This window comes from Pteropus alecto, unplaced genomic scaffold (assembly GCF_000325575.1).
Source record: "Pteropus alecto unplaced genomic scaffold, ASM32557v1 scaffold137, whole genome shotgun sequence".
NCBI lineage: Eukaryota > Metazoa > Chordata > Mammalia > Chiroptera > Pteropodidae > Pteropus > Pteropus alecto.
The window spans coordinates 4,367,866-4,390,702 of NW_006440135.1; the positions used below are offsets into that span (position 1 = coordinate 4,367,866).

Consider the following 22,837-nt stretch of genomic DNA (forward strand, 5'->3'; position numbering starts at 1 on the left):
TGCGGCAGGGGCTGCAGGAGGTGGTGACTGTCCTGGGGTGCGGGGGCGGGCGGCCGGCGGGAAGTGGCAGCAGGCTCTCCCGGGCCCCCCAGGCGGCCTGCCCAAGCCCTCTGGGGACCTGAGGAGCTGCCCTTCCTGCCCCTGCAGCCAGAGCTGCTGTCCAGCAGGGCGTGGTCAGCCAGCCCCCGGGACCTGTGGCTGTGCACCATGCGAGCGTCTGGCTGCTCGGGGGTGCGAGGGCTTGGCCGAGCCAGCGGGGACCCTGCTGACGGGCACATGGTGAGGTCCTCTGCAGGGCCCGGACATCTCGCCTCACCTGGCACCTCCCCCCACACACCTGGACGTGGCGCTGCAGCTCGGGGTCCCAGGGGCCCGGAACCTGTGGGCCCGGCCCGTGCTCCGAGGGGGGCCACACCAGGGGCCTTGGTCCGGGCGGCAGGTCCGAACTCAGACGTGTAGTTCTCAGTCTTGGCCAGGTCCAGCTAGTGGTTTCTCTGCTCGGTGTTTTCGTCCGGCGCAGGGGTGGGAGTCAGTGCTGGACCCCCGCGTGGGGCACAGGCAGGGGGCCGACCTCTCTTGCCACTGCCCGAGGGGGCAGCGTTCCTCGGAGAGGTCGGGTGCAGCAGGCAGGGGCTCTGATCAGCATCCTCCTCCCACAAGGGGCATCGGAAGGGGCGGGCGTCCAGGACAGCAAGGTCTGCATCACGGCCCCAGGGCCACGGCTGCAAATTTCCTCCGGGACCCCCAGGGCCCGTCTTCTGGTTCACCTATGACGCCCAGTTGGGCTGGAGGTAGAGCGAGTCACTGCTCTGAGACCTCTTAGGCCACTGCCTGTCACCACCAGTCAGTGAGTGGACCACAGGGTGCCAGACTGAAGGCCGAGGGCTGCCTCCCCGTGCAGCCTCACCTGTCCTAGGCAAGCTTGGGGCTCAGCCCCGCTGGAGCACCGGCCGCAGGACGCACCCTGCCCACCGAGGTCTGCTGGGGGGCGTGGAGCCTGACCCCAGCCCCTCACCTGACATGAGCGGACAGCGCCTGTCAGACAGCAGGGCCCTCAGTGACCTCGCCCTCCGTCCTGCAGCAGACGGCTCGAGGTCTAAAAGGCAGATGTGCATTCACTCAGGTACCCATTCATTCATTTACTCACCCATTCGTTAGTTCACTCGCTCACCCATGGAACAGACACCTCTGAGCCCTGCAGGCGCCATATTCAGGGAACAGATTCTGCCCTGGGGGGTGGGGTGGGGACACATTCACGGTAACGCCGGGGCCTGGTGCGTGGGAGGTGAGGGCCACGGGAACACGCAGGGTGGGGCAGCGGCTGCAGGGACGGGGAGGGCTGCCTCTGAGCGGGATCCTCGGGGCATCTGGGTGAGCGCCCGGGCCCTCGCTCTGGCCTGCGGGCGGCCCCTCCCCGCTCCTGCTGGAGGGCGCGGGCTCACGGTCAGCCTCATGCGGAGGGTCTTGCTGAGGGAGTGGCTGCCCGAGGCGCCGGCAACTTCGTGGATGGCGTGAGGCAGGCTGGACGTGTCCTGAGGACATCGATGTCACCTGTTTGCCACGTGGCATCCCACGGGCCCGGCCTCGCGGAGCGGCCCGTCGCCCGCCTGAGCCCGCGCACCCAGGCGCCTGTGTCGTGGCTCTGCTGTCGCTGGGGCTGCATCCGCTTTCGAAAGACTTGGCGGCCGGACGACCACGGAAGTTCTGCTCTGTAGCCCGAAGACGCTCGCTGGGTCGCGTGTCCGCTTCCTTGTGAGGGGCAGGGCACCATGGGGACACGCGGGCCAGCAGAGGAGCGTGCCGGGGACACTCCCGGGACCGTCACCGCCCGCTGAGGGGCCCGAGGAGACAGCATCTGTCTGTGGCCAGCCCCGGCCCCGTGGACTGTCTGCCTCAGACACAAGCGCATCACCTCCCAGAGGCCTCCCCACCGCTGTCGAAGACGCAGAGCGCGAAGGTCCACTCCTGGCGGATGTGTCCCCCACCGAGAGGTTGCACCAAAGCGCCCGCAGGGCACGCGGAGACAGGCGGGCAGGTCATCACCCTGCGCTGGGACACTGGGCCTCCCCCACCCCTCAGGGACACGGGCCCCTCCTCTGCTCCCGCACGCTCCTGCCCTGGGCAGCCGGGAGACCAGTGGTGGACCTCGTGCCATCCCCACAGTGCTGGCACCACCCCGGGACAGCCCCAGAGGGTCTGGAGCCACGTCACTGGCCTTTTCGGGCTGCATTCCCGGAGCTGCCCTCCGCCCCGGAGCCTGCGACGTTTGAAGCACGTGCGAGCTTTGCCGCCCTCCTCCCGCCAGCTGCGCCGTGTGCCCGTCCCGGCCGCCACGAGGCAGAGCAGACGCCCACGTCGGAGTCCAGGCGCTGCTTGCCCAGGCCTCGCGGGCCCTCACGGCTTGCTGCTCCGTCTCCGCCGTCCACTCTGACGAGCTGTCCTGGGCCCTCACGCCCTCAGCCTTCTCGGGAGAACCACTGGGGGGCCGAGAAGGCGTGAGGAGGGTCGCTTCCCCTGGCCCAGCCCAGGCAGGTGACTGGGGCAGCGGGGATGCGGGAATGTGCTCCCAGGGGGGCCTCTGACCCTCTCCAGGAGGGCGTGTGCTGAGCTCTCACTTCAGAACAAGGAGGCATCAAGGGACCTGTGCAGAGAGCAGGGCGTCCCTCACCTGGGCTAGCCGTGGCCAGGTGTGCCTGTGGCCCTCACCTGAGCTAGACATGCCAGGTGTGCCTGCATCCCTCGCTTGGGCTACCCACAATCAGGTGTGCCCGTGGCCCTCGCCTGGGCTAGACACGCCAGGTGTGCCCGCGGCCTTTGCCTGGGCTAGACACGCCAGGTGTGCCCGTGGCCCTTGCCTGGGCTACCCACAGCCAGGTGTGCCCACGGCCCTCGCCTGGACTAGTGGCCAGGTGTGCACGTGGCCTTTGCCTGGGCTAGTCGTGGCCAGGTATGCCCGCGTCCCTCGCCTAGGCTAGCCGCAGCCAGGTGCCTCCTGCGTCTGCCTCATCTGGCCGGCAGGGGCCCTGGGAGGACACGGGGGGAGGGGGCTGCCCCTGGTTTCATGGAGAAGTTAAGGGCCTGGAGCACCGGCCTTCCTGGCATCGGCTCAGCTTGTCCGGGTGTCCTGAGGACCAGTTTTGGTCGTGGGGTACAGGGTAGTCTGTGAAGTTTGGGGAGCAGGACTTACCCTCGAAGACACAGGTCGTCCTGGAAAGGTCCCTCCTTGGGGTTCCCGCTGGGCAGCGCCTGCAGGAGAACGGGGAGCAAGTGACCCGTGGGGCAGCGGGCCGGCAGTGGACTCCGGCCTCCTGGGCGTCACTGCTCTGCGTGTGACACACTGGCCTCCGTGCCTCACTAAGCCTCACGCTGGTAGAAGGCAAGACACGTGCACATCCCGCGATGCTGTCTGGTGCCGCTGGAGCTGTCTCGACACAACCGGCCGCGGCTCCACTGGCCCCGCAGGTCATGCTTCGGGTTGACGAGCCTCGTACACTTGGAGAAAGCGTCGCTGCAGCCACCTCTCGGATGCAGGTCTGGGCTCGGCAGGCAGGTCGAATCTTCACCACGCTTTGCGAATCTTCACTGCTTCTCCTGACTTTCGTTCCGTCGGCGCGGCGTGCCATCTCCCGCCTTTCCGTGTCGGTGCACTCGCATTTACGCGTCCCCTGAACCAACGAAGTTTGCTTTGCATTTTTGTGATGCAGCCCGGCGCTCTCCGCCTTTGAATTAGAACATTAATGTCACTTAATGACGGAAGGTAATAACGATTACGTTATTTTAGCATAACCGAGGCTACATTTATGTTTCAATTTACATTAGTCTGCTGTGTAATGTGTCCTCTGATGCTTTTTTATCCTTCTCTGACATTTTCTGACTAGTCCAATTTTTCTCCTTATTTTCCTCATATTCGATTTTTATTCATCTTTTAATGGTTTCCCACATGCGTCCTCGGTCGTAGAGCTGGCACTTTTGGTTCTGGATGACGCAAGCACGTTATGGTCTTTTCATCGCATTTACCTACCCTGGCCTTCGTGCTACCGTTTGGTATCCTAATTTTACGTATATTTAAATTCTACAAGATAGTACTGTTATTGCTGCATTCAGTCATAGCCACTTGGGCTTCCCCGTGCATTCACGCTGCCTGTCGTTTACCAGTTTCCTCTGTTTTCTTGTTTTTCAAAAAAAAAAAAAAAAAAAAAAAAGATTTGGGGTGGGAAAATAACTTCCCTTCTGCCTGAGAATTTTCCTGTATCGTTTATTTTCGTTTAGATTGCTGCCGACGTGCTTTTCCAATTTTCGTTCATTTGAATATATCTCAACTTTGTGTTTATTCTCAAAAAGTATTTAACTGGACGTAGAACTCTAGGGGAGCTGTTATTTTTTCCAGGACTTAAACTGCATCAGGCAGCACGTTACGGCGGCCGCGGTCCTCGTGCGGAGCCGGCGGTCGGTGCTTGCCCGCAGCTTCCCCCTGGGCTCCATTCTGAGTCTGGCGGCGGTGTGGCCGGCGGTGTGGCCGGCGGTCCCGTGTCCCACTTCACGTTTGCGGAGCTCCACACACACGCGCTTTGATGCCCGTCACTGATGTGGGAAACTTCTTGGCCCGCGTTTCTCCCGTTATTTCTTCTTCCTCACTTTCTCCTTCGAGGACCCCACCCCGTGCATGTTGCGGCTCCGACGCCCACACAGGACGGGCTGTCATGCTCTTTTCTACGTTAATCCTTTCAGCTTTCTTCACTTGGCCCTTGACTTTTTCCACTGCCCTTTCTTCCACTTCAGTGACCCGGTTGCTGAATCCACCTTTCGAGTACTTAATATCAGCTAACGTAGCTTTTGGTTCTAATATTTCCACTTGATTTTCAAAAAGAGTATTTTAGTTCTCCCGTGAAACTGGCCATCTCGTCATATTGCTGTGTCCTTATCAACAACAGTTAGTTTAAAATCCATACCCGGTAAGTTCAATATGTGATCGCGTTTGATTCTGTTTGTCTTGTCCTTTTGTCTCAGTGTCTGGCCATCTGGTCCTTGGTTTGCCTGGGGACTGTGACTGCATCTGGACACCGTGTACGGACACAGGGGTTTGGGGCCAAGAATTTCTTCCAGAAACCGTTTAACTCACTTCCAGGGGAAGGTGAGCTCGGCGTCAAGGGAACGAAACTCCCAAGTTTAAAATTCACAAAAAGGAAAAAGCTCAAACAGCCGGAGCAGAAGCGTCAGGACAGACAGACAAGTTACTCGAAATAAGTCTGACAAATATCCCTACAAAGACGAAGGAAGAAATCAGCAGTGTGGGGAAAAATCCCGCAAGAACAGCAGAGGGGTAGTAGGTATAACACGCAAGGGCTGAAAGAACAGACTGTTTTGAGGGGACAATACAAACATTCTCATGAGGTTTCAAAACATTTGCCAACAAAACCCACAATGAAAACATTTCTGGAGGAAACTTCAAAATAAAAAAGAGACAAACGCAGGGAAAAAGCTGCGAGAGACACGCAAGGGAGAGAAGCGACAAAGGGCACGCTTTACAGTTCGCTGCCCCCTCAGGGAAAAGCTAGGGTCAAAGAAATGCACCGCACACGCGTGCTGATCCCGGAACGAGAACTCTCAGACCCGCAGCGTGAGGGACCGGGGTGGAGACCGAGGGCGGAGTCGCCTCTGTGACCCCGAGGAAGGCGCCGCACGGGGGAACAGAAACAGGAAAGGGGGGAAGCGCATCGTGAGACGACGGAGGACGGGTGTGGGTCTGGAGAGGGAGGGGTGCCGTGTCCCCAGCGACACCCCTGGCTCCTTCCCAGGGACCCCAGATGTGGATTTCCGGCCACTCCCATGCCATCTGCTGTGGGTGCCACTCCAGCAGTCCACTGCATGTCCCCCACGACTGTCACCTCAGGACCGGCAGCAGCCTCCCGCAGGGGACACGTCCTGGCCTCCCCTCACTCCGCCCGGACACCAGCAGACGCCCTCAGCAATGCCCTCACCCCCAGACCCGGCCCCCCTCACCCCGCCCGTCCGGGACCCTCCCCCCCCCCGGCTCGGGCCACAGCCAAAGGTGTCCTTAGAACCGGCGGTCAGGCCCGTCACCCCATGACTGAACCCCGTGCCTCCCCTCCTCCCTCCCAGCAGGGGTCAGTGCCCCCCAGCCTCCTCCATCTCTGTATGGCTGCCACTGGCTACATGAGACGTTTGGAAAACAGAAATAACGATAATGGATTACAAAAACCGAACTTTCAAAAATCCATGCATTCCTACAGATACTTGAGGAAGAAACAAAACAGATAGCAAAAATAACTGTTTGAAATACTTCCAAAATCTTGAGACACGTATAAACAACTTGGGGGCAGAGGAGCCTCCGTGGGGGTGGCGGCTTCGCGGTGGGCACCACGGGTCCCGTCGGTGGGGCGGGTATGGAGCGAAATTTATGAGGCTTATACTGGACGAGAAGGGTCGCCACGAGCTAAGCATCTAACTCAAGAGGCCAGGACACGAGAGTCACGAGCAGAAGGCAGCACGGGCAGTAATAGGGAGCAGCTGACGGACCTTCTGCACCTAACATGCCCCCCCCACCGACTCCTCCCTGGCTGTCGCCCTCCCCGCGTCCCCCCCTCTCCTCCCCAGGCCCTGCCTTCCACCCGGGAACCCGGACAGGGCGCACCTCAGAAGCAAAGCTGTGAAATGAGGTTGCTGCACGGTCCCCACCAGCCCCGAAACTGGGGCATGGAGGGGCCCCCTCCTGCCCTGGCACCCACAAACGCCACCTTCACCCCCACTTCAGGGTCTTCAGGGGACCGCAGCCAGGTCCTGGTCCCCACGGCGGGAGTCACTGGATCTGGTTCTGAAGCTGCAGGAGCAAGGACAGCAGTCGGCAGAGACTAAACCCGCCCACGCCAGGGCCTGGAGTGGGGGGACCCTCTGGGTGACCCAGGAACCCTGCCCCGTGGCTGTGTGCGCGGGCCCCCCAAATGGGCGCGGCCCCTTCCGTACTCACCCTCAACGCGTAACACAGGCTAAAAGCCACGTGAGCCATTTCTGACTAAAATTCAAAGCATTTGCGAGTGACAAGAGAAACAAACTGAGAACGTTCTGGAAAAAATTTAATACTTAAAGTCACATAAAAGGTAACACATTCTTTAAAAAATGTGTATAAAACACTAATATGAAATTTATTTTAGTGTGAGACAAAAATAAACATGTTCTATGGAATATACCAATATTGGCCAATTGCTTTCACACCTGCTCAGGTGAACCTTGGTCTGAGCCGTGATAACGTCATGGGAGGAACGGGAGGGTGCGCCCTGTGCCATCCGCCTGCCGAGGGCCCGCCGTCCCAGGGGGCTGACTACGGTGCAAACGCTGTCCCCAGAATTTTCTCAACTTCTGTGACACAGGAATAGCTTTTCTTTCTTCATTAGATGGTTTCTGAAACGTCGCGCTGAGCGAGCCCACAGCAGACAGCGGAGCCACTCGACCCTGAGTGACGGGAACACTCATAACACCACGATCACACCATTACGGGACGCAGTTTCTCCGCTGTTTCCCTAAGCTCTAGCAATCCTCCTTTCAAACAAAATTGTCAGCATTTTGTGTCCCACCGACCAGAGGCAGGATGAAATAAACACACCTAGACGGTTCTTTACAAAAAGACAGCAGAATGTGAACTATTGCTCTTTAAAACAAGCCACCTGCGACAGGCCACCTGCCTTCTAACACGCGTGTTAAAGCTTGCGGCACAGCACACGCCTCGCGGCGACACGTGGCTCTGCAGGCCCGTCATGCGGTGGAGGCTCCGCCGAGCAGCCTCCCAGCTGGGCTCACGGGCACCGCGGGCGGCAGAGCCCACATCAGACGCGGGACGAAAGCTTCTTCCTGTCTTCGAACTGCTTGTCCACCGCCAGAGACAGAGCCTGCAGGAAGCCCTCGATGGTGACGGTGGGGGCCTGCAAGGACACGCGGGCATCGTGGGGTGGCCCACACCCTGGGGGCCACTGCGGTACCCACCCCACCCCCGGCGCAGACAGCAGAGGGGCGCGGGCGCCCGAGGCTGGGCCGTGAGCTCATGACGCCACATGAGGTGTGTGTGGGCAAGGACAGGCCGGCCACCTCTACCCAGAGGGCTGGAGGCCCCACACTAAGGCACCAGGCCTGCGCCCCCCTCTGCCCCAGGAGCCCGTCCCTTGAGGAGCTGAGGGGAGATAAGGCCACGCCCGACGGCCCTGAGTGCGACCCCCCAGGAGGGGGGGCCCGAGCGAGGCCACCGGGGGACCCACCTGGATGTACAGTGCATGAGCCAGGAAGGGGAGCTTCCGCAGCACGCGGCCGCTCAGGCCCTCACTCTTCCTGCGAAGGGAACAAGTCAGTGTCGTCAGCGACAGTCCTGTGGGTCAGGCCCTGCCCCACCGCACACGCCCCTTCTCCCGCCGCTGGGCGGATCCCCCTCAGCCCTCAGCTGCTGCTGGATGTGCCACCCAAGGGCACCGCCATGCGGAGCGGCTGCACGGCCCGTGGCACAGTGACCCACGCAGCCAGGCCGCTTTGCGTGTGTGTGGATTTCCGCATGAGCCTCTGAACCTAATGGACATCAAAAAGTCACTAAAAAACACCATTTTTCATGCTGTCCCTCCACTCAGAACCCTCCACATGGCTCAGAGCACAAAACGCTGCTGTCAGACGCAGAAGACCCCCGCATTCAGCCCCTGCTCCCCCCGTGCCATCTGTCTCTGCGGTGCGACCCCTGCCTGCCCACGAGGCCCTGCACACACCGCTTCACGGCCCTTCTGGTCCCTCTCCCGTTCATCCCATCTAACTGCCCTTCGAGGCTCTGCACCATCCTCCCCCTTGCCTTGGCCCCCAAAGCCATCTGAGATGCTGGAAGTGCTACCAGCCCCGGGCCACAGCACGGGCACCAGCGAGTCTCCACGGTGACACGCCACGCGTCTCTCTCGGGGCTCAGGGCAGCCGGGCTGCACTGAAAACAGGACCCTGAAGTGACTTTCTTTGCTCATTGGAGCAAAAGCTTCCCTTTTGTTTTCTTGCCAATTTATAAAAATTTAACAAATACTCTTAAGAAATCATTAATTCACCAAGAAGCCTTAATTTGAACGTCTCTTTCCAGATACAAGAGTAGCCCTTTCTTCCGTTATCTGGTGGCATTTCTGGGAAGGCAACTGACCTCCGTCCTCTGGCCCCGGGGGTCAGGAGACTCCCCAGCTTGTGTGCGATGACTTGGGACTGACCCTCAACCACCACCCCAGACGGCTGCAGTCATCTACGGCTGCATCCCCACAGCGAGGGGACTGCTCCTGGTACCAACGCCAGGTCCCCACACCTTGAAATCTCACTCAGGAGGAGGCTCAGCTTTGACACGTTGTTTTCGATGAAGCCGATCATCTCTAGCTCGCGGAGGGTCAGCAGCTGCTGGCGCGGGTAGATGATCTGGCACTGTGGGGGCAGGCAGGGCGCACACATCAGCTCCGGGCGGCGGCGACAGCAAGCGCAAGCCACCTCCCATGGGTGCGCCGGTGCACGCGCACCCCTCCGCAACACGCCCCCCTCGTCAACGCTTCTTCAAAGGACAGACAACAAAACACGCCTCAGAAGCCAGCAGTGACCCCGCCTCTTCTGTGCTTTTGGTCAAAACACGGCCTCACCACGTGTCAGGGAGGAAGCCCAAGCTAGTACTGAGTTTCGAGGACGTGTCACAACCCACGGATGGCAGAGCTGGGCCCTGAGGCCAGGACTTTGCCGGCCTCTCAGGGAGGGTCTGTTTGCTGTTTCACTTGGTGACATGATACAGGACCGGGTCGCCTGGTAGACCCCGTCTGCATGCTGGACGCTCACTGCCGAGGAGACGCACTGACCCGTCAGGCAGCATAGCAATGCTCCCCAGTGAACCCTAAGAGGAGCTGTCTCGGTTTGGGAGCCGGGAGAGGAAGAAGGAACGGCTTTCTCCACACACTTTGGTGGTTCTGAGAGGGTTGTGGGTAAAATCAGGCAAGGTTTGTTTGGTGTGTTCTGACCTCACCAGTGGCTCTCTGCGCCTCCCCAGGGCCGCCCCAGCTGCCCATCTATGGACAGGCGCCGTCCAGCAGGCGTGTGGACAATAGACAGCCAGATGCCGACTGACAAGGCCACTGTCACATGCTGAGGGCCTCCAGGTCAGGGCCGGCCAACCCCCCACAACAGCATCAGAATGCCTAACTCGTTACGAACTAAGAAGCTCCCCCTGGCCGTGTGCTCAGCTCCCAACGTCTGTGCACGTGGCTGAGCACCCCCGGTTCACAGCACAGCGTGAGCATGTCACCACAGCAGCACTCGCCACTACCCAGGCTCCCAGCCAGCAGCACTGCACCACGGCATCGCCACGGGCCACAGCCCCACGGGGCCGCGCTCCCTCTGCCAGACCATGGAGACGCCAGGCGGTGTGTGCACGCCGGCCCAGCTGCTGCGTCGTCCTTGTCGGGGATGCTGGCCCAGATCCACGATGCCAGGTGGGGCTGTGGGGGTCGTCGACCCCACCTCACCAGCAGCCACGGCGATGCCATTACGATGATCGCTGTGTGCACGCCCGTCTGCTGGCTGGCTTGGCTACTGCCCTGGCTACTGCCCTTGTCCCCAGTACCCAGAGCCCCTGGCACCAGGCACGTGGCAAGTCCCTGTTGGACTAAACTGCAAGAGAACAAACGTTTCCGCACTCACGGCTGCTGTGCGCGACGCTGTCGCAGGGCCCAGGACCACAGGAACGTGAACACTGCAGCCAATGGCGCCTGTGACTGCAACGTCCGGTCAGGATGACCCCCGTGAACTACGCCCTCCCGTCAGGTTGGCCTCTGATGAACTATGACCTCCAGTCATGACCTTTGGTCAGGATGACCCCCCGTGAACCATGACCTTGGGTCAGGATGACTCCTGTCAACTATTTCCTCTGGTCAGGCTGACCCCAGTGAACCAGGACCTCCAGTCAGGATGACCCCAGTGAACCATGACCTCCAGTCAGGATGACCCCAGTGAACCATGACCTCCAGTCAGGATGGCCCCAGTGAACCATGACCTCCGGTCAGGATGGCCCCAGTGAACCAGGACCACTACTGTTGTTCTTTCAGGGGAGGAACGTGAGGCCCAGGAAGCGGGTCACCTGCAAATGCCACAAGAACCAGGACTCGCTTTGCGCGGGCCACGCCCCTCCTACTCACTCACCACCTGCAGGTAGGTAAAAGCCTGACGATCATATTGTAGCAAAGGGGCAGAAACATTGAGTCCTTGGCCATAATTCTGACTATTAGCTCCACCTGCCACATATGGCTGAAATCACTTTTAACCCAAAAAGACAGGTAAGGCCATGTCGAAGCCCCTCACCGCATGCTGGAGCTGTGCTGGGGAATGAAGCTGTGTCCTGAGCTGTGCTGGGGAATGAAGAACATACACGAACCCCACTGACCGGCAGAGAGGAAGGAAGTCGAGGTACCTTCATGAGCTCCTCCAGACAGGACAGGTAGATTTTGAAGACGGCCGCGGCAGAGGGCGGCCCGACGTACTGCCTGATGTCGGCCCTGTCCACGAAGGCCACGTCGATCCTCTCCGTGATGTTGGAGGTGGTCAAGATCACCACGTTGGAGTGTCTGCAGGTGGAGGGAGGGCCAGTCACGCCGGGCCTGTGCCTCGATCACGCCCCAGCCACAAGGGGTGTCAGGAGAGACGCCCTTGAAGGCGCCAGGCGCCATCGTTCAGCTGGCTGCACTCCCTGTCCCGATACTGGCACGCAGCCCCCGTGGCCCCGCGCCCCGAGCTCCTGGCCCCGCGCAGCACGCCACTGCAGGGCATCTGCTCCGCTCGTCCCTCGGCCTTCCAGGAAGCGCTCCCAGACGCCTACGGAGGGTCCCCTCGACACCTTCACCTGTGGCGAAGCTCTCATCTCTGCGGTGTCCCTGACGGCCCCATCTCCTGAGCCCCAGCACCCACAGCCACACGACTGCTGGTCGCACAGCTGTCATCACCCCGACACACCGTGGAGCTGAATTATTCACCACCTGCCGGCCGCTTTCCCCTCTAGCTTCTCAACTCCACAGGAGGGCCATTATCGGCACAGGCTGGCACAGGCTGGCCCAGAGCTGGCGTGAGGTGCCCAGGGGAGTGTGCTGCTCAGCTGGGGCACAAGGGACGTGGCAGCGCTGCCCTCGGCCCACGCTCGGCTCAGACGGGCCACAGGCGGCTGTGTGGCGGGGCCCCTGGAGCATCGGCCTACCTGGGCTCTGGCAGCGGGTAAGCAGGGTGAGCCGGGTGAGGGCAGAGGCAGGAGCACGTGGGCCCCAGGGGCTGGCAGACGGGCTGGGGCAGAGGCTGGGCGGGCACGCAGAGGAGCCTGGTGGGGTGAGGCGCGTCCCAGCGTGGGCTCGGTTAGGAAGCGGGTGGGTGTGCGAGGGCCACGCAGAGGGGCCCGCACCAGGATGGGATGCAGTGTGGAGCGAGGAAGATGAGAGCAGAGGTCTGTGTGTCTCTCCTTCCCGAGCCCACCCCCCAGTGATAGAGCGTCAGGGTGACCACACGTCCCGCCTTGAGCGGTGGGTGCACGGCAGGGACATCAGTGTCGCGGGAACCCAGAAAGCTGGGGTTTCAGGGCCGAATGAGCAGCCCGGAAGCGTGTCCGCCGTGTGGTCACAGTGGACATGCAGGTCTGTGACAGGGACTCCCCCACCGGAACTGTGAGTGACACCAGAGGACAGAGAGCTGTGCCCAGGCCGTGCAGGGCCCCGGCAGAGACGGCGGGAAAACGCCGGCAGCAGGAACAAGCAGAGGAGGGGGTGGGAGTCAGACGCCGTGGGAAACTCCAGGGAGGACTGAGAGCTGGGGTAGAGGGGGGGCAGTGGCAGGGGTGGAGACCAGGCCAGGAGCACGCAGGGGCCCCGCGCAGCAACGGGCGGGCCGCCCCTCCCGCGAGGCCTGCCCGCAGGAGCGGGGCGAGGACCGAGCGGCTCTTGCAGTCGACCCGCTCCCGAGAAGCCAGACGTGCTCCAGTGGGGAACGGCAGTGAAGGCCGGGGACAGTGGCGCTCAGTAGGACATAGGTGGCTGCCGTCTCCATTCGAATGCCCGCCTGAGCGATGCTGTCCAGCGGCGGGCAGCAGAGACTGGAGAGCAAGCACGGCTCTGGCTGGCGGGGCTGGAAGTCCCGCGAAGAGCAGGTGGGGTTCTGGTTTGGACAGCGCTGCCTCGTGAGTCAGGTTCGTAAGGAGTCACTCCCTACAGCTGGACTAGCTTTGGGGACACGGAGCACAGGCCCTGGGCCTGCCCCGCGGCCGTGCAGCACCAAGGCACGAGCACGGCCGTGCTCGCTCTCCCTCTCACGCCCCTTGACGGCGTGAGCGGCTTGAGCGCTCACCGAGCCCAAGCTGTTTTCCGTTTTAACACTTCAGGAAAGGAAAGCGCTGAATTCTTAAAAAGTGTTTAGCACGTGCCACCTCGAAAGTGGAAAAAGAGCCAGCAGCCAATGCCAGAGACGCTCTGAGTGACGGCTGGAGTCGGTGACCCTCGCTCCCCTCTGGGACCTCTCGCGTAAGGGCTCGTGGTCAGAGCCTTTACAGCCACGTCCACAGCAGAGAGCGCGTGCGCTGCGGGTCCCAACGACCACGACGGGGGAGAAGCAGAAGGCGGGTTTGCGGTGTCGAGCAGAGGCTGCCTGTCGACCCCACGCCATCTCCGGGGCTTTCATCAGACAGGGAGGCTCAGGTACCTGCCGCGGTCGGAGCCATGCGCCCTGCTCACACGCGCACACTCACGCATGCAGAGCGAGCACCTCGCAGCCTGCTCCTCTCCCTTCTCTCCAGCGCCCCCTGCTGCCCCCGACCTCCGCGCACGCGCGCGTGCACACGCTAACTTTTACACCGTGTTTATACTGTTCCTCCTCTCTGCCTAGGCACACGACTACGTGTCCCACGGGGCCAGGAGTTACACTTGCCTGCGGTACTCACGACAGTCCATGCTGTGAGGCTGGCAGCCCAGCTAGGCTGTCCCCTCCAGGGTGAGGCTCGCACGATAAAGGCACGTAATGACACCCTCTGCAGGACACGCCCCCACTGCTCACAGCGTGACTATTACCTTTTGATTTGATCGATCTGGGTCAGGACGGCATTGACCACGCGGATGGCATCTGAAGGCTCGGTGCCCGCCCTACAGGCGTTGCGGGCGGCCGTGAGGCTCTCCACCTGTGGGAACGGAGAGGCGAGCAGAAAGTGTGATGCTGGCCCCGCGGGACAGGGCACGCCAACGGAGCGAGCGAGCGGGTATGCGGCGCGCGCTCAGCGTGTGGGATGCCAAGGACACGGTGTGTGACACAGGGGACTGGGCAGGGGGCAGGCCGTGCCCCGGCAACAGTAAGGGGCGATCCAGTCTTGAACCTCAGCAGGCCCAGGTCCGATGTCCGCACACGCCTACCTCATCAATCAGCACGAACACCAGAGCGTCCTTGTTGTCGATTAGATCCTGGATCTTCTGGAACATCCTCGTCACCAGCTTGCCACTCTGGAACCAAACACACTTTGAGTGTCGGCCTGCACTCGTCATGCTGCCTGGTGGACACATGTGCCCACTGTCCCTGCCTGGCACTGCTCTGACCCCAAGTGGCCCCACAAGCCCACCGTCTCCTGACGGCCCTCGGAGAACAATCTGAACCACAGAAACGAGGTCTGCAATCCAAATGTCCCCTCCCTGCTCCACGCGCCAGGACACCGAGACTCGAGCTGCACTGACCCCAGCCCAAGGCCATGCGCTCCATCTGCCTCCTCCGTCCTCCCTTTTCCAGCTGTCCTCACGAACAGGAACGAGATGGGTCATGGGCGCGCACAGGCGAACCCGCTGGGCACACCCATTATGGATCCTTCCTGTCCCCACTCCCATCCACTGACACAGCTGCCAGCCCTCTAGAGGTCAGAGGCATGTGTGACGTCACCTTGCTGAGCTCCTGGGTTCATCGGTGGCAGCAGGCTCAGAGCCCCAAGAGCATGCTCAGCTGAGGGGTGTGACCAGGATGGAACTCAGGACCCCGCCCCCTCAGGTCATGCAGAATGCCCTGTCCCACCCAGTGGAAGGTCTGAGTTACTGTGTGGCTCTGGCCACATGGTCGGCCCCATGGAAAGTTTGTCTGATGCACAGGACACCTCCCAACTATGTGGTCAACAGCCCTGAGGACAGAATTAACATTAACACTTACCTCTGAAAACCACTTAGAAAACAGGCTGTGGCTGTTGATTTCAATTAACTGGCCATATCTGTACCTAAAACAAAAAAGAGCGAAGGTGATTAATAATTACTCCGCCAACCAGCTCTCCCCGGCTTCTCCAGAGGCAGCATTTCCGCTTTTAACACAGCATCTCAACTGCCCAGCATGTTGAGAATGACTCACTTGTTATAATTACTGACAAAGAATCCAGGTACCTAGCAGCCTGCACGTTAAATAAGCGTGACAAATCTAACAGGATGCAACCGACAGCTCTGCTTGATGCGAATTAAGCTCTTCAGACTGAAAGATATCTTCGCTTGGATTAAAGAGTACAAGCTCTTTTGCTTTTAATCTACTCGCAATTTGCATTTCAGTTTAAAAAGCGTTACCAATACGAACGTGGCAAACAAACCAAAACAGAAGCATCACAAGTTTTGGCAGGAGCTGAACATTTTTTCCTCCTTCCACAAAACACGAGCACGTGACAGCACAAACACTGGCGACTGCAGCCCGGCACCTCGGACAGGCGCAGTGCGCCCGACACGGGTGGCTCAGGAGGCGGCCGGGAGATGTGGACGCACTCGGCCCTGACACGAATCAAACGGGGGTCCAGACTGAGGCGGACAGAAGCCGACTCCCAGGGCCTCTAGTTTCTCTCGTGTCCACAGAAGAAAAAGAATGACGTTCAGAAAGTATCATCGACTCCTTCCTTTTGCCTGGCTGCGTCCAAGAGAGCGAGACAGGTCACCACGACGGCCGGCGGCACCTGAGAACCCTGGGCCAGGCTCTGGTTCTCGCCACGCCTGTCACACCAGCACAGTCTGGTCCGGAAACACAGCCTCAGTGTGCAGCCAGCATCTCCTGTCGGGGTGCAGGTGGCACAGGCGTCGCTCAGCTGCACTAAGCGGATGGTCACGACGCCACGTTACCGCAGAAACGATGCTAGCTCTTTGTACACAAAGTCGAAAAAACTTCAATAAAATAAAGCATCGCTGACTTTCTATTACCAAAGGGAAAAGACCATTTACTAATTCTGTTTACAAAAGACGAGAAACGGGAGACAGACAACCTAGCAAAATAAGGGTTAGGTTGAATATTAAACAAAGTTAATCATAACGCATTTTGGTTATTAAATGAAGTGAGTAATAAAGGCTTGCTGAGGTTTCCTTTTGCCATTTCTAAGCCACAAGATTTCCAGGTCTTTGTACAGTCACATGTCCCTTAACAAAGGGGACACGTCCTGAGAAAAGCATGGCCAGGTGATGTGTGAACATCACGGAGGCCGTATACACACCTGGCTGGTACAGCCCACTGCACACCTGGGCTACCAGCCTGGACAGCAGGTGACACCGAGACCAGACGGGGTTGTATCAGCACGAGAAAACGATGCCGAGACGGGGTGAGCACCAGGCTGCCACGACTGCCACAGCGGACTTTTCTGAGTCGCGAGGACACGGCACAGCAGTGACCGAGAGTGCAGTAAATACACGAGCCAGTAATGCGTGCGGTCGCTCATCCTCGTCACCTAGTATCATGTACTGACACAGCTGTACGTGCGACTGGCAGCTCACGCACGAGGCCTGCTTACGCCGGCGTCACCACAGACACGTGACCAGCGTGTTGCACTCCGACGTACCACGGCCCAAGTCACTAGGAGACAGCACTGTTTCAGCTCCGTTGGGACCTTACACGGTCTGTTGGTGACTGAAACGTCATTATGCTGCATGTGACTGTACTGAAAAAAACTGTATTTCTGGTAATAAGAGCCTCACTCTCCGGTGTTTTAGGAAACTGCCTCTAGAGATCTTTAGAAAACGTAGGTGTGTCTCTATATGTCAAGACAAAGGCCAAGGTGCCACATAAAATAAAGGACTGAAATAAAGCAACTTCTCTATGCAAAAAAACAAGACATTTTGAAAAGATTTAAAAGTAAATGTCATAGGATCGCCTCTCCTATGCCAGACTGGGGTAACAGGTACCAGATTCACCCTCTGCCTTATCAGTGAGAAAACCGGACGGAATCAACGAAGCGGCATCCGCGAAGGGCGCAGGGCGCCAGGTGCTGGAGGACTGCGCCCCGGGCAGGGAAATGAGGTGAGGCCTGCAGTCGCCCCAGCTTTCTGCCTGGAGCACCTGGAGAAGACCCAAGAAGAGCCTGGCCACCGTGCCGAGCTGGAGACAGGGGTAAGAGGTAAGGAAGCCTGAGGCCGCTGGAGCCTGCAGCGTCCCGGGGGTGGACTGCCAGAAGTCATCCTGGCTCCCTCTCGTCTTCGCTGAACTTGGACGTGGATGAGCAGGGGAGGCCAGGAGGCTCCTCGGGCTGTGAGCTGTGTGGCTCAGGCACTTGCACAGGCTGGGTGTGTCCCTGTCCCCAACGGCCAAAGCAGAGAGTGCCTGTTACACACTCAAGGTGTTCCAATGGGACCCAGGAGGGCCACACTTGAGAAGTCTAGACGACACCCAGACCCCTAACGAAACTTAAAAATAAAGTTCAAAAGGATCACACCACATCAGGAGGAGCTGAAATCCCTACCAGAACAAAGGCCAGTAGTCTTTAGAGAACCCAGACCCTACCAATCGCAATGTCTACTCCAGCCGAAAACTGCTGGACATGCCAACCCCAGAAACACGTGACCCGTAACCAGAGGAAAAACCAGCCAACAGAAAGACGCAAAAATAATAATTACGATTTGGTCAACAAGAACGTTAAAACGGCTACTATTCATTTGTTTGAGGATTTTAACGAGAACATGATGGTAAGAGAAATAAAAAGTATAAAAAGAACCAAATGGGAACTCGGAAAATACACTATCAGAAATGAAACTTTCACTGAATGGAATTAAAAGCAAGTTAGATACTACAGAAAACCATCCAAAATGAAAAAGAAAAACTTAAAAACCTGAGGAAACAAAAAAGCACGTCAGCGGCCCACGGGACACTGCCAAGCAGGCTAACGTGCAAATGAATGCGCTCTCAAGAAAAGGGTGGGGGCAGGGAAATTAGCTGAGAAAAGAAAGGGCAACTATTTTCCAAATGTGATGAAACCATAAACCCCAAAACAGATGCAACTCAAGGAGAAACAGCCGAATCCACCGTTAGAGCCTTGGCCATTCCTCCCCAGAAAGCGACAGAACAGCAGACCAACTGGCTCGGCACGAAATCAAGCACCCTGAGCTGACGCCACGAACACCCTGCCCGAGAGCAGACGCGCGCTCTCTGAAATGCACATAGGACAGTCACCAGGACAGACCACGCGCTGGCCATTGAGCAAGTCTCCACGAATTTAAAAGGATCAAAATCCTAACTCGAGACTGTGCTGAGCATAGAGATATCGGTCAGTCTACACCGAAAGAGAGGGACCTACTCATGTAAAACGTCACCAAACAATGCAGCTTCCGCTGGGATGAGCAGGAGGTGAGGACAGTGTCCTGCCGTGCCCCTCCACAGACCACCAAGTTTACCTGCTTGACAGTCGAATGGTCAGTTTCTGGGCCAGCGCTCGGCACAGGGAGGTCTTTCCAGTTCCCGGAGGGCCTGTGACAAGATCCAAGCAGAAGTGTGTGGGTCAGGGCTGCGACAGACTTCTTGATAGTGGCAGTTGAGTTTTCACGAAACACAAAGTAAGGAGCAGAATCCAATGCTCTGACTGCTGTCACCACAGGCAAGCTGTTAACTCACAAAGAAGACCGCTGGCAGCGGAAGTGCCATAAAATGTCACCGATACATTTTAATTTGAACTCAACTTGTGTTTCTGGCCTTAGCTTCCGCTGCCCGGACACGAGCCTGGCCCTGGGCCCAGGGGCTTGCTCAGCTCCCAGAGTGAGCACTGCATTTCCTGGTCTCCACCCTCACCGCCAGCCTCCTGCCTGTCCTCTGTGAAATCCACTCGTTAAGGCTCCTTTAAAACCTCTCGATGATCATCAAGCCTCTTAAGCACTGACGCGTGCCATGCCCGCGGCCCACCGCAAGCAGCACCGTCCCCAGCACAGCTGTTTCTATGCGGCCTGCACCCTGTACCAAACCAGAGGGCTAAGGTGAGGGCCCTTGCTTGTATGGCTTCTTGCTATGTCACCTAGAAGGTCTTACAGAAGCTCTGAAGTGACCGATGTAGAACAAACGCATCGAAAAGAAAATGCTGACACGTTCGAGTGATTTTCTGCAAACGTTTTCTATAACTAAAGAGGAAACGTGTAACAAATACAAAATGGGAAATAACTTAGTTCACTAATTGAAATACCTATCGACTGCTAACTCTGGCCCTGATGTCACGACAGCGTGCTGGGGTAGCTGCTTTTTAGACACAACTTCTTTCAAGATTGTACACAAGCGTACAGCCTTAACCGACACAAAAAGCTAGTTACTCAGCTCCCACCTCACCATAATTCGGGTATCCTGGGTTCCTTTCCATGCAGTGACGCTAAGAAAAATAACCACCACCTTCTTCTGAGAAGTAGACAGAATCTCTGTAAAGGGCAGTTTTTATAGTTTACTACTCACGAAGTGAAGCTCTAAGAAACACGAGACAATTTCTAGCCCAAGGAGTTTATGCAGTTGGAGAAATAAGAGTCAACTGAAAAGTTTTTTATCGGAAAAAGCCACATGGCAGAGGCAGGTGGTCAGGCAGCAAACGCCCACGGCAACGTGAGCTACTCTGGCTTCACGGAGGAGCATTCTAGGACACCGGCCCCTCCAGACGAAAGCGCTATAACCCCTCGCTGAAGGACAGAGGTATGGGCAAAGCCTTGGTCACACAGTTGGTCTTGTCACACGGGACCCCGCGAGCTTTACCGTGAAGCAGCACCACCCGGTTCCAGGTGATGAGGTTGCTGTCGACGTTCTTGTCTGAAAACAGGAGCGTTGTCATCACATAGTCGAGGAGCTGTGGGGACAAAGGAAAACACAGATAAAGGTGCCGACAGGCAAAGGTCCCCCCAAGCGTGCTCCCTCGTGAGTGTCCCGCAGCGACCGCCCCCGCCACTTCCTTGATGAGAGAACTTGAAACGACGCGATTCGGCACTGGCCGTTACTGTTGGAGGCACAAAAGATAAACACAGACACTTATTCAAGAAAGCCTGAGGGACGTATCAGGTAGGAGTAGATGCCATCCCTAGGGCCAGCGCGGCAGTGGGCAGCACGCGGCACACTGACCGAAGGTGACAGCAGCCTGTGTCTTCCTGCGGTGCCCAGAGCAGCCTGTGCAGACGGGGGATGCGGTACGAACTTCAGTGTCCCCCACAGCATGCAGAAGGCCCCTTCTCCTTGAAGGCGGCTCAGAAGTGCTTGCTCCATCCTGCCCACCTGCTGTCTGCCCCGTGGTGCCGGCCCCTCCACCTCGATGGGTTTCCAAGGGTGAAACCCAACTGAAGCTGTCTTCATATTCTGCACCCTCCTTCTTCCCCTCAGGGGATTTTCCAGAAACCACCTCCACTTGGGAGAAACCCCAGAGAACAGACGTCCAGGATGCGAGCTCCTGGCAGCGAGCAGGTCTCCAAAGCACCATCGAGTCAAAGGGCTCCGAGGTGCTGGAGCGACACGGCAATGATTCTACTCCAGATAACGGGGCCTTGGGGAAGAAAGTGCAACTTACGTGAGATTTGACTTCCACATCGTACACCAGGCTGTCCCAGAGCCCATGGAATTCAGCTGTCAGAGAAATTAAAAACCTAACTTTAGGAAAGCAAGCGTCACGCCTCCCCGCTGGACCTGTCTAGAGCCGACGCGACGCTCTCCATGGCTCCATGCGTGCTAGGCGAAGGTTCTGATTACAGAGTTCAGTTTATAAAGAAGTTTCAGTTTGAGAAATCAAAATTTTTACTTAAAAAAATGACAGATGCAGAATAAATGCCAGGTCCAAAGGACCTCCGACAGAGAAGTAACTGGGAAAGAGGTACCTTCCTGTCACGGTACTAGGCGCAACTGTCCTGTACACCTGTGCCTTCGCACAGCACATGCTGCGCGCCCCACAGGCCGATGCGTGGGGCAGGGCAGAGGGGCCGCTCAGGTCCAGCATCAGGACGTCACGCGTGAAACCTGATGACTGAATTGACCCCAGAACTCTGTCTGCTACAACCTGCTGGCAAGTCCACGAAGAAGCATGAAGAAGGCAAGAGGAATGAGTGGTCGAGCAGGCCTGACCGCTGGGGCAGGGAAGAAGAGCACAGTCACCTCGTCCATCTGTGAGGGACCCGTCCAAAGGAAATCTCTACTTTCCCCTTTTGCGGTATACTTTCCATGTCAGAAAACGCCCTAAAATCCTACTAAACAAGCGGACACAGCCTCCTCGGTGGACGGACGTGGCAAGCCCGCAGCACGCGCCGTGCCCCGGCCTGGCAGACGGCACGCTCACCCTGCTGCGACTGTCGCACGCACCTGCTGGCAGAACCCAGTGATTCGCCGCAATTATGTTTTCCGCCTCCTCCTCCAAATTTTCACTGCTGGGGCCTTCTTCGTTCAGCTGGAAGACGTGAAGCGCGACAGTGCACGCGCTCAGATCAATCGGCTGTGACAAGGAGCAAAAACCAAGGAAACCTATAAGATCAGGGCGCCTGCTCGGCTAAAACTGAAGTGCTGCTGGGCGTTGGGAATTAGCTGCATACCTGTGGGTCTTTAATCTTTAACTCTGTGTCAACGATAGACACAGACTGCACATTTCTGGTCAGAAAAGGGTCGTCAAACTCTGTCCATGTGTAATCGCCAAACACAATGTTATGTCTGTTGAGCAGCTTTCTGACACTCAGCTTTATGTCTTCTTTCTTAGCAGTGCTAGGCAAACACACAACACACATCAGTTCTAAACTGAAAAACGAGATACTAACAGTTAAAAAAACAAAAATCAGGGCACGTATGAGAACATGCATCAGTTACAGGACGAGAGGGGTGGGCCTGCTGGCAGTGCGACCTCAGGGAGCAGGCTGAGGGCAGGGACACGGCTGTCCCTCACACGGGGGGTAGCAGCAGGAGTTCTTGCTACAGTGGCTGCCATGCAAACTGGTCAGTCCGTTCCAAGAGTCAGGGCAATGGGCCGGGCAGTAAAGTACTCAGCACCCGGCTATACTATCATTAAGGAAGAAGGACCCCTCCTACAGCCATGGAGTCAGGTCAGGGCTCTGCCTTGACACGTGCCAGACCTGGGAGCCCACTGAGAAAACCTAAGCCCTGCTGATGGCCCCACGGCTCCCCTCGGCCCACCTCGTGGTCCAGGCCAGGCCATTCTAGATCACCAGGTGTGCCTTCCCGGCGTCGTCGCAGCTCGCCACGCAGGGCCACCAGTCACTTTTACATTCTGCTCAGAGCCCCTCAGGGCCGGTGAAGGCGGACACGGCCGTGCCGGACCCTCCCCAAGGCGCTAACGAGGGGTCACTCCGGACCGACGGGACGCCCGGCCACAGGAGTGGCCGTCGGGGGAACTGGGGAGGGGTGCTGGCTCCAAGGACATCACCCACACTTCCCCGAGGACCGACAGCTCTGCGGGTGTGGCCGTCGCAGGCGCCAGCTGGCCGGGGCGCGCGGCCGGCTCACCTGCCGCCGCGCTGGAGCACCTCCACGTGGACGGCCGGCGCTTCGGCCACACAGGGCAGCGCCTGCTTCAGGTCACCCACCGCCTGGTCCATGGCGCCGCGGCCGCCGGGAGCCG

The 22,837-nt window shown here is 58.4% G+C and overlaps 2 protein-coding genes across 2 annotated transcripts in view; both read right to left on the bottom strand.

Moving 5' to 3' along the window:
* Nucleotides 1–3,623, bottom strand: part of NKD2 (naked cuticle homolog 2) — a 3,912-nt gene extending 289 nt beyond the window's left edge. Inside the window, 9 exon segments of the mRNA XM_025050507.1 lie at nt 4–767; nt 1,045–1,096; nt 1,172–1,433; nt 1,436–1,532; nt 1,622–1,749; nt 2,216–2,455; nt 2,977–3,023; nt 3,188–3,246; nt 3,492–3,623. Of these exon segments, the coding sequence (XP_024906275.1) occupies nt 4–767; nt 1,045–1,096; nt 1,172–1,433; nt 1,436–1,532; nt 1,622–1,749; nt 2,216–2,455; nt 2,977–3,023; nt 3,188–3,246; nt 3,492–3,623 (1,781 nt within the window).
* Nucleotides 3,624–7,141: 3,518 nt separating this feature from the next.
* TRIP13 (thyroid hormone receptor interactor 13) lies at nt 7,142–22,831 on the bottom strand. Its single transcript, XM_006917150.3, has 13 exons — nt 22,723–22,831; nt 21,801–21,966; nt 21,574–21,703; nt 20,792–20,847; nt 19,993–20,083; nt 18,666–18,738; nt 15,196–15,259; nt 14,421–14,507; nt 14,085–14,191; nt 11,459–11,612; nt 9,323–9,435; nt 8,265–8,334; nt 7,142–7,934 (listed from the first exon to the last, which is right to left on the bottom strand). The coding sequence occupies exons 1-13, from the start codon at nt 22,812–22,814 to the stop codon at nt 7,839–7,841; spliced, it is 1,299 nt and encodes a 432-aa protein (XP_006917212.1). The 5' UTR covers nt 22,815–22,831; the 3' UTR covers nt 7,142–7,838.
* Between the last annotated feature and the right edge of the window lie 6 nt (nt 22,832–22,837).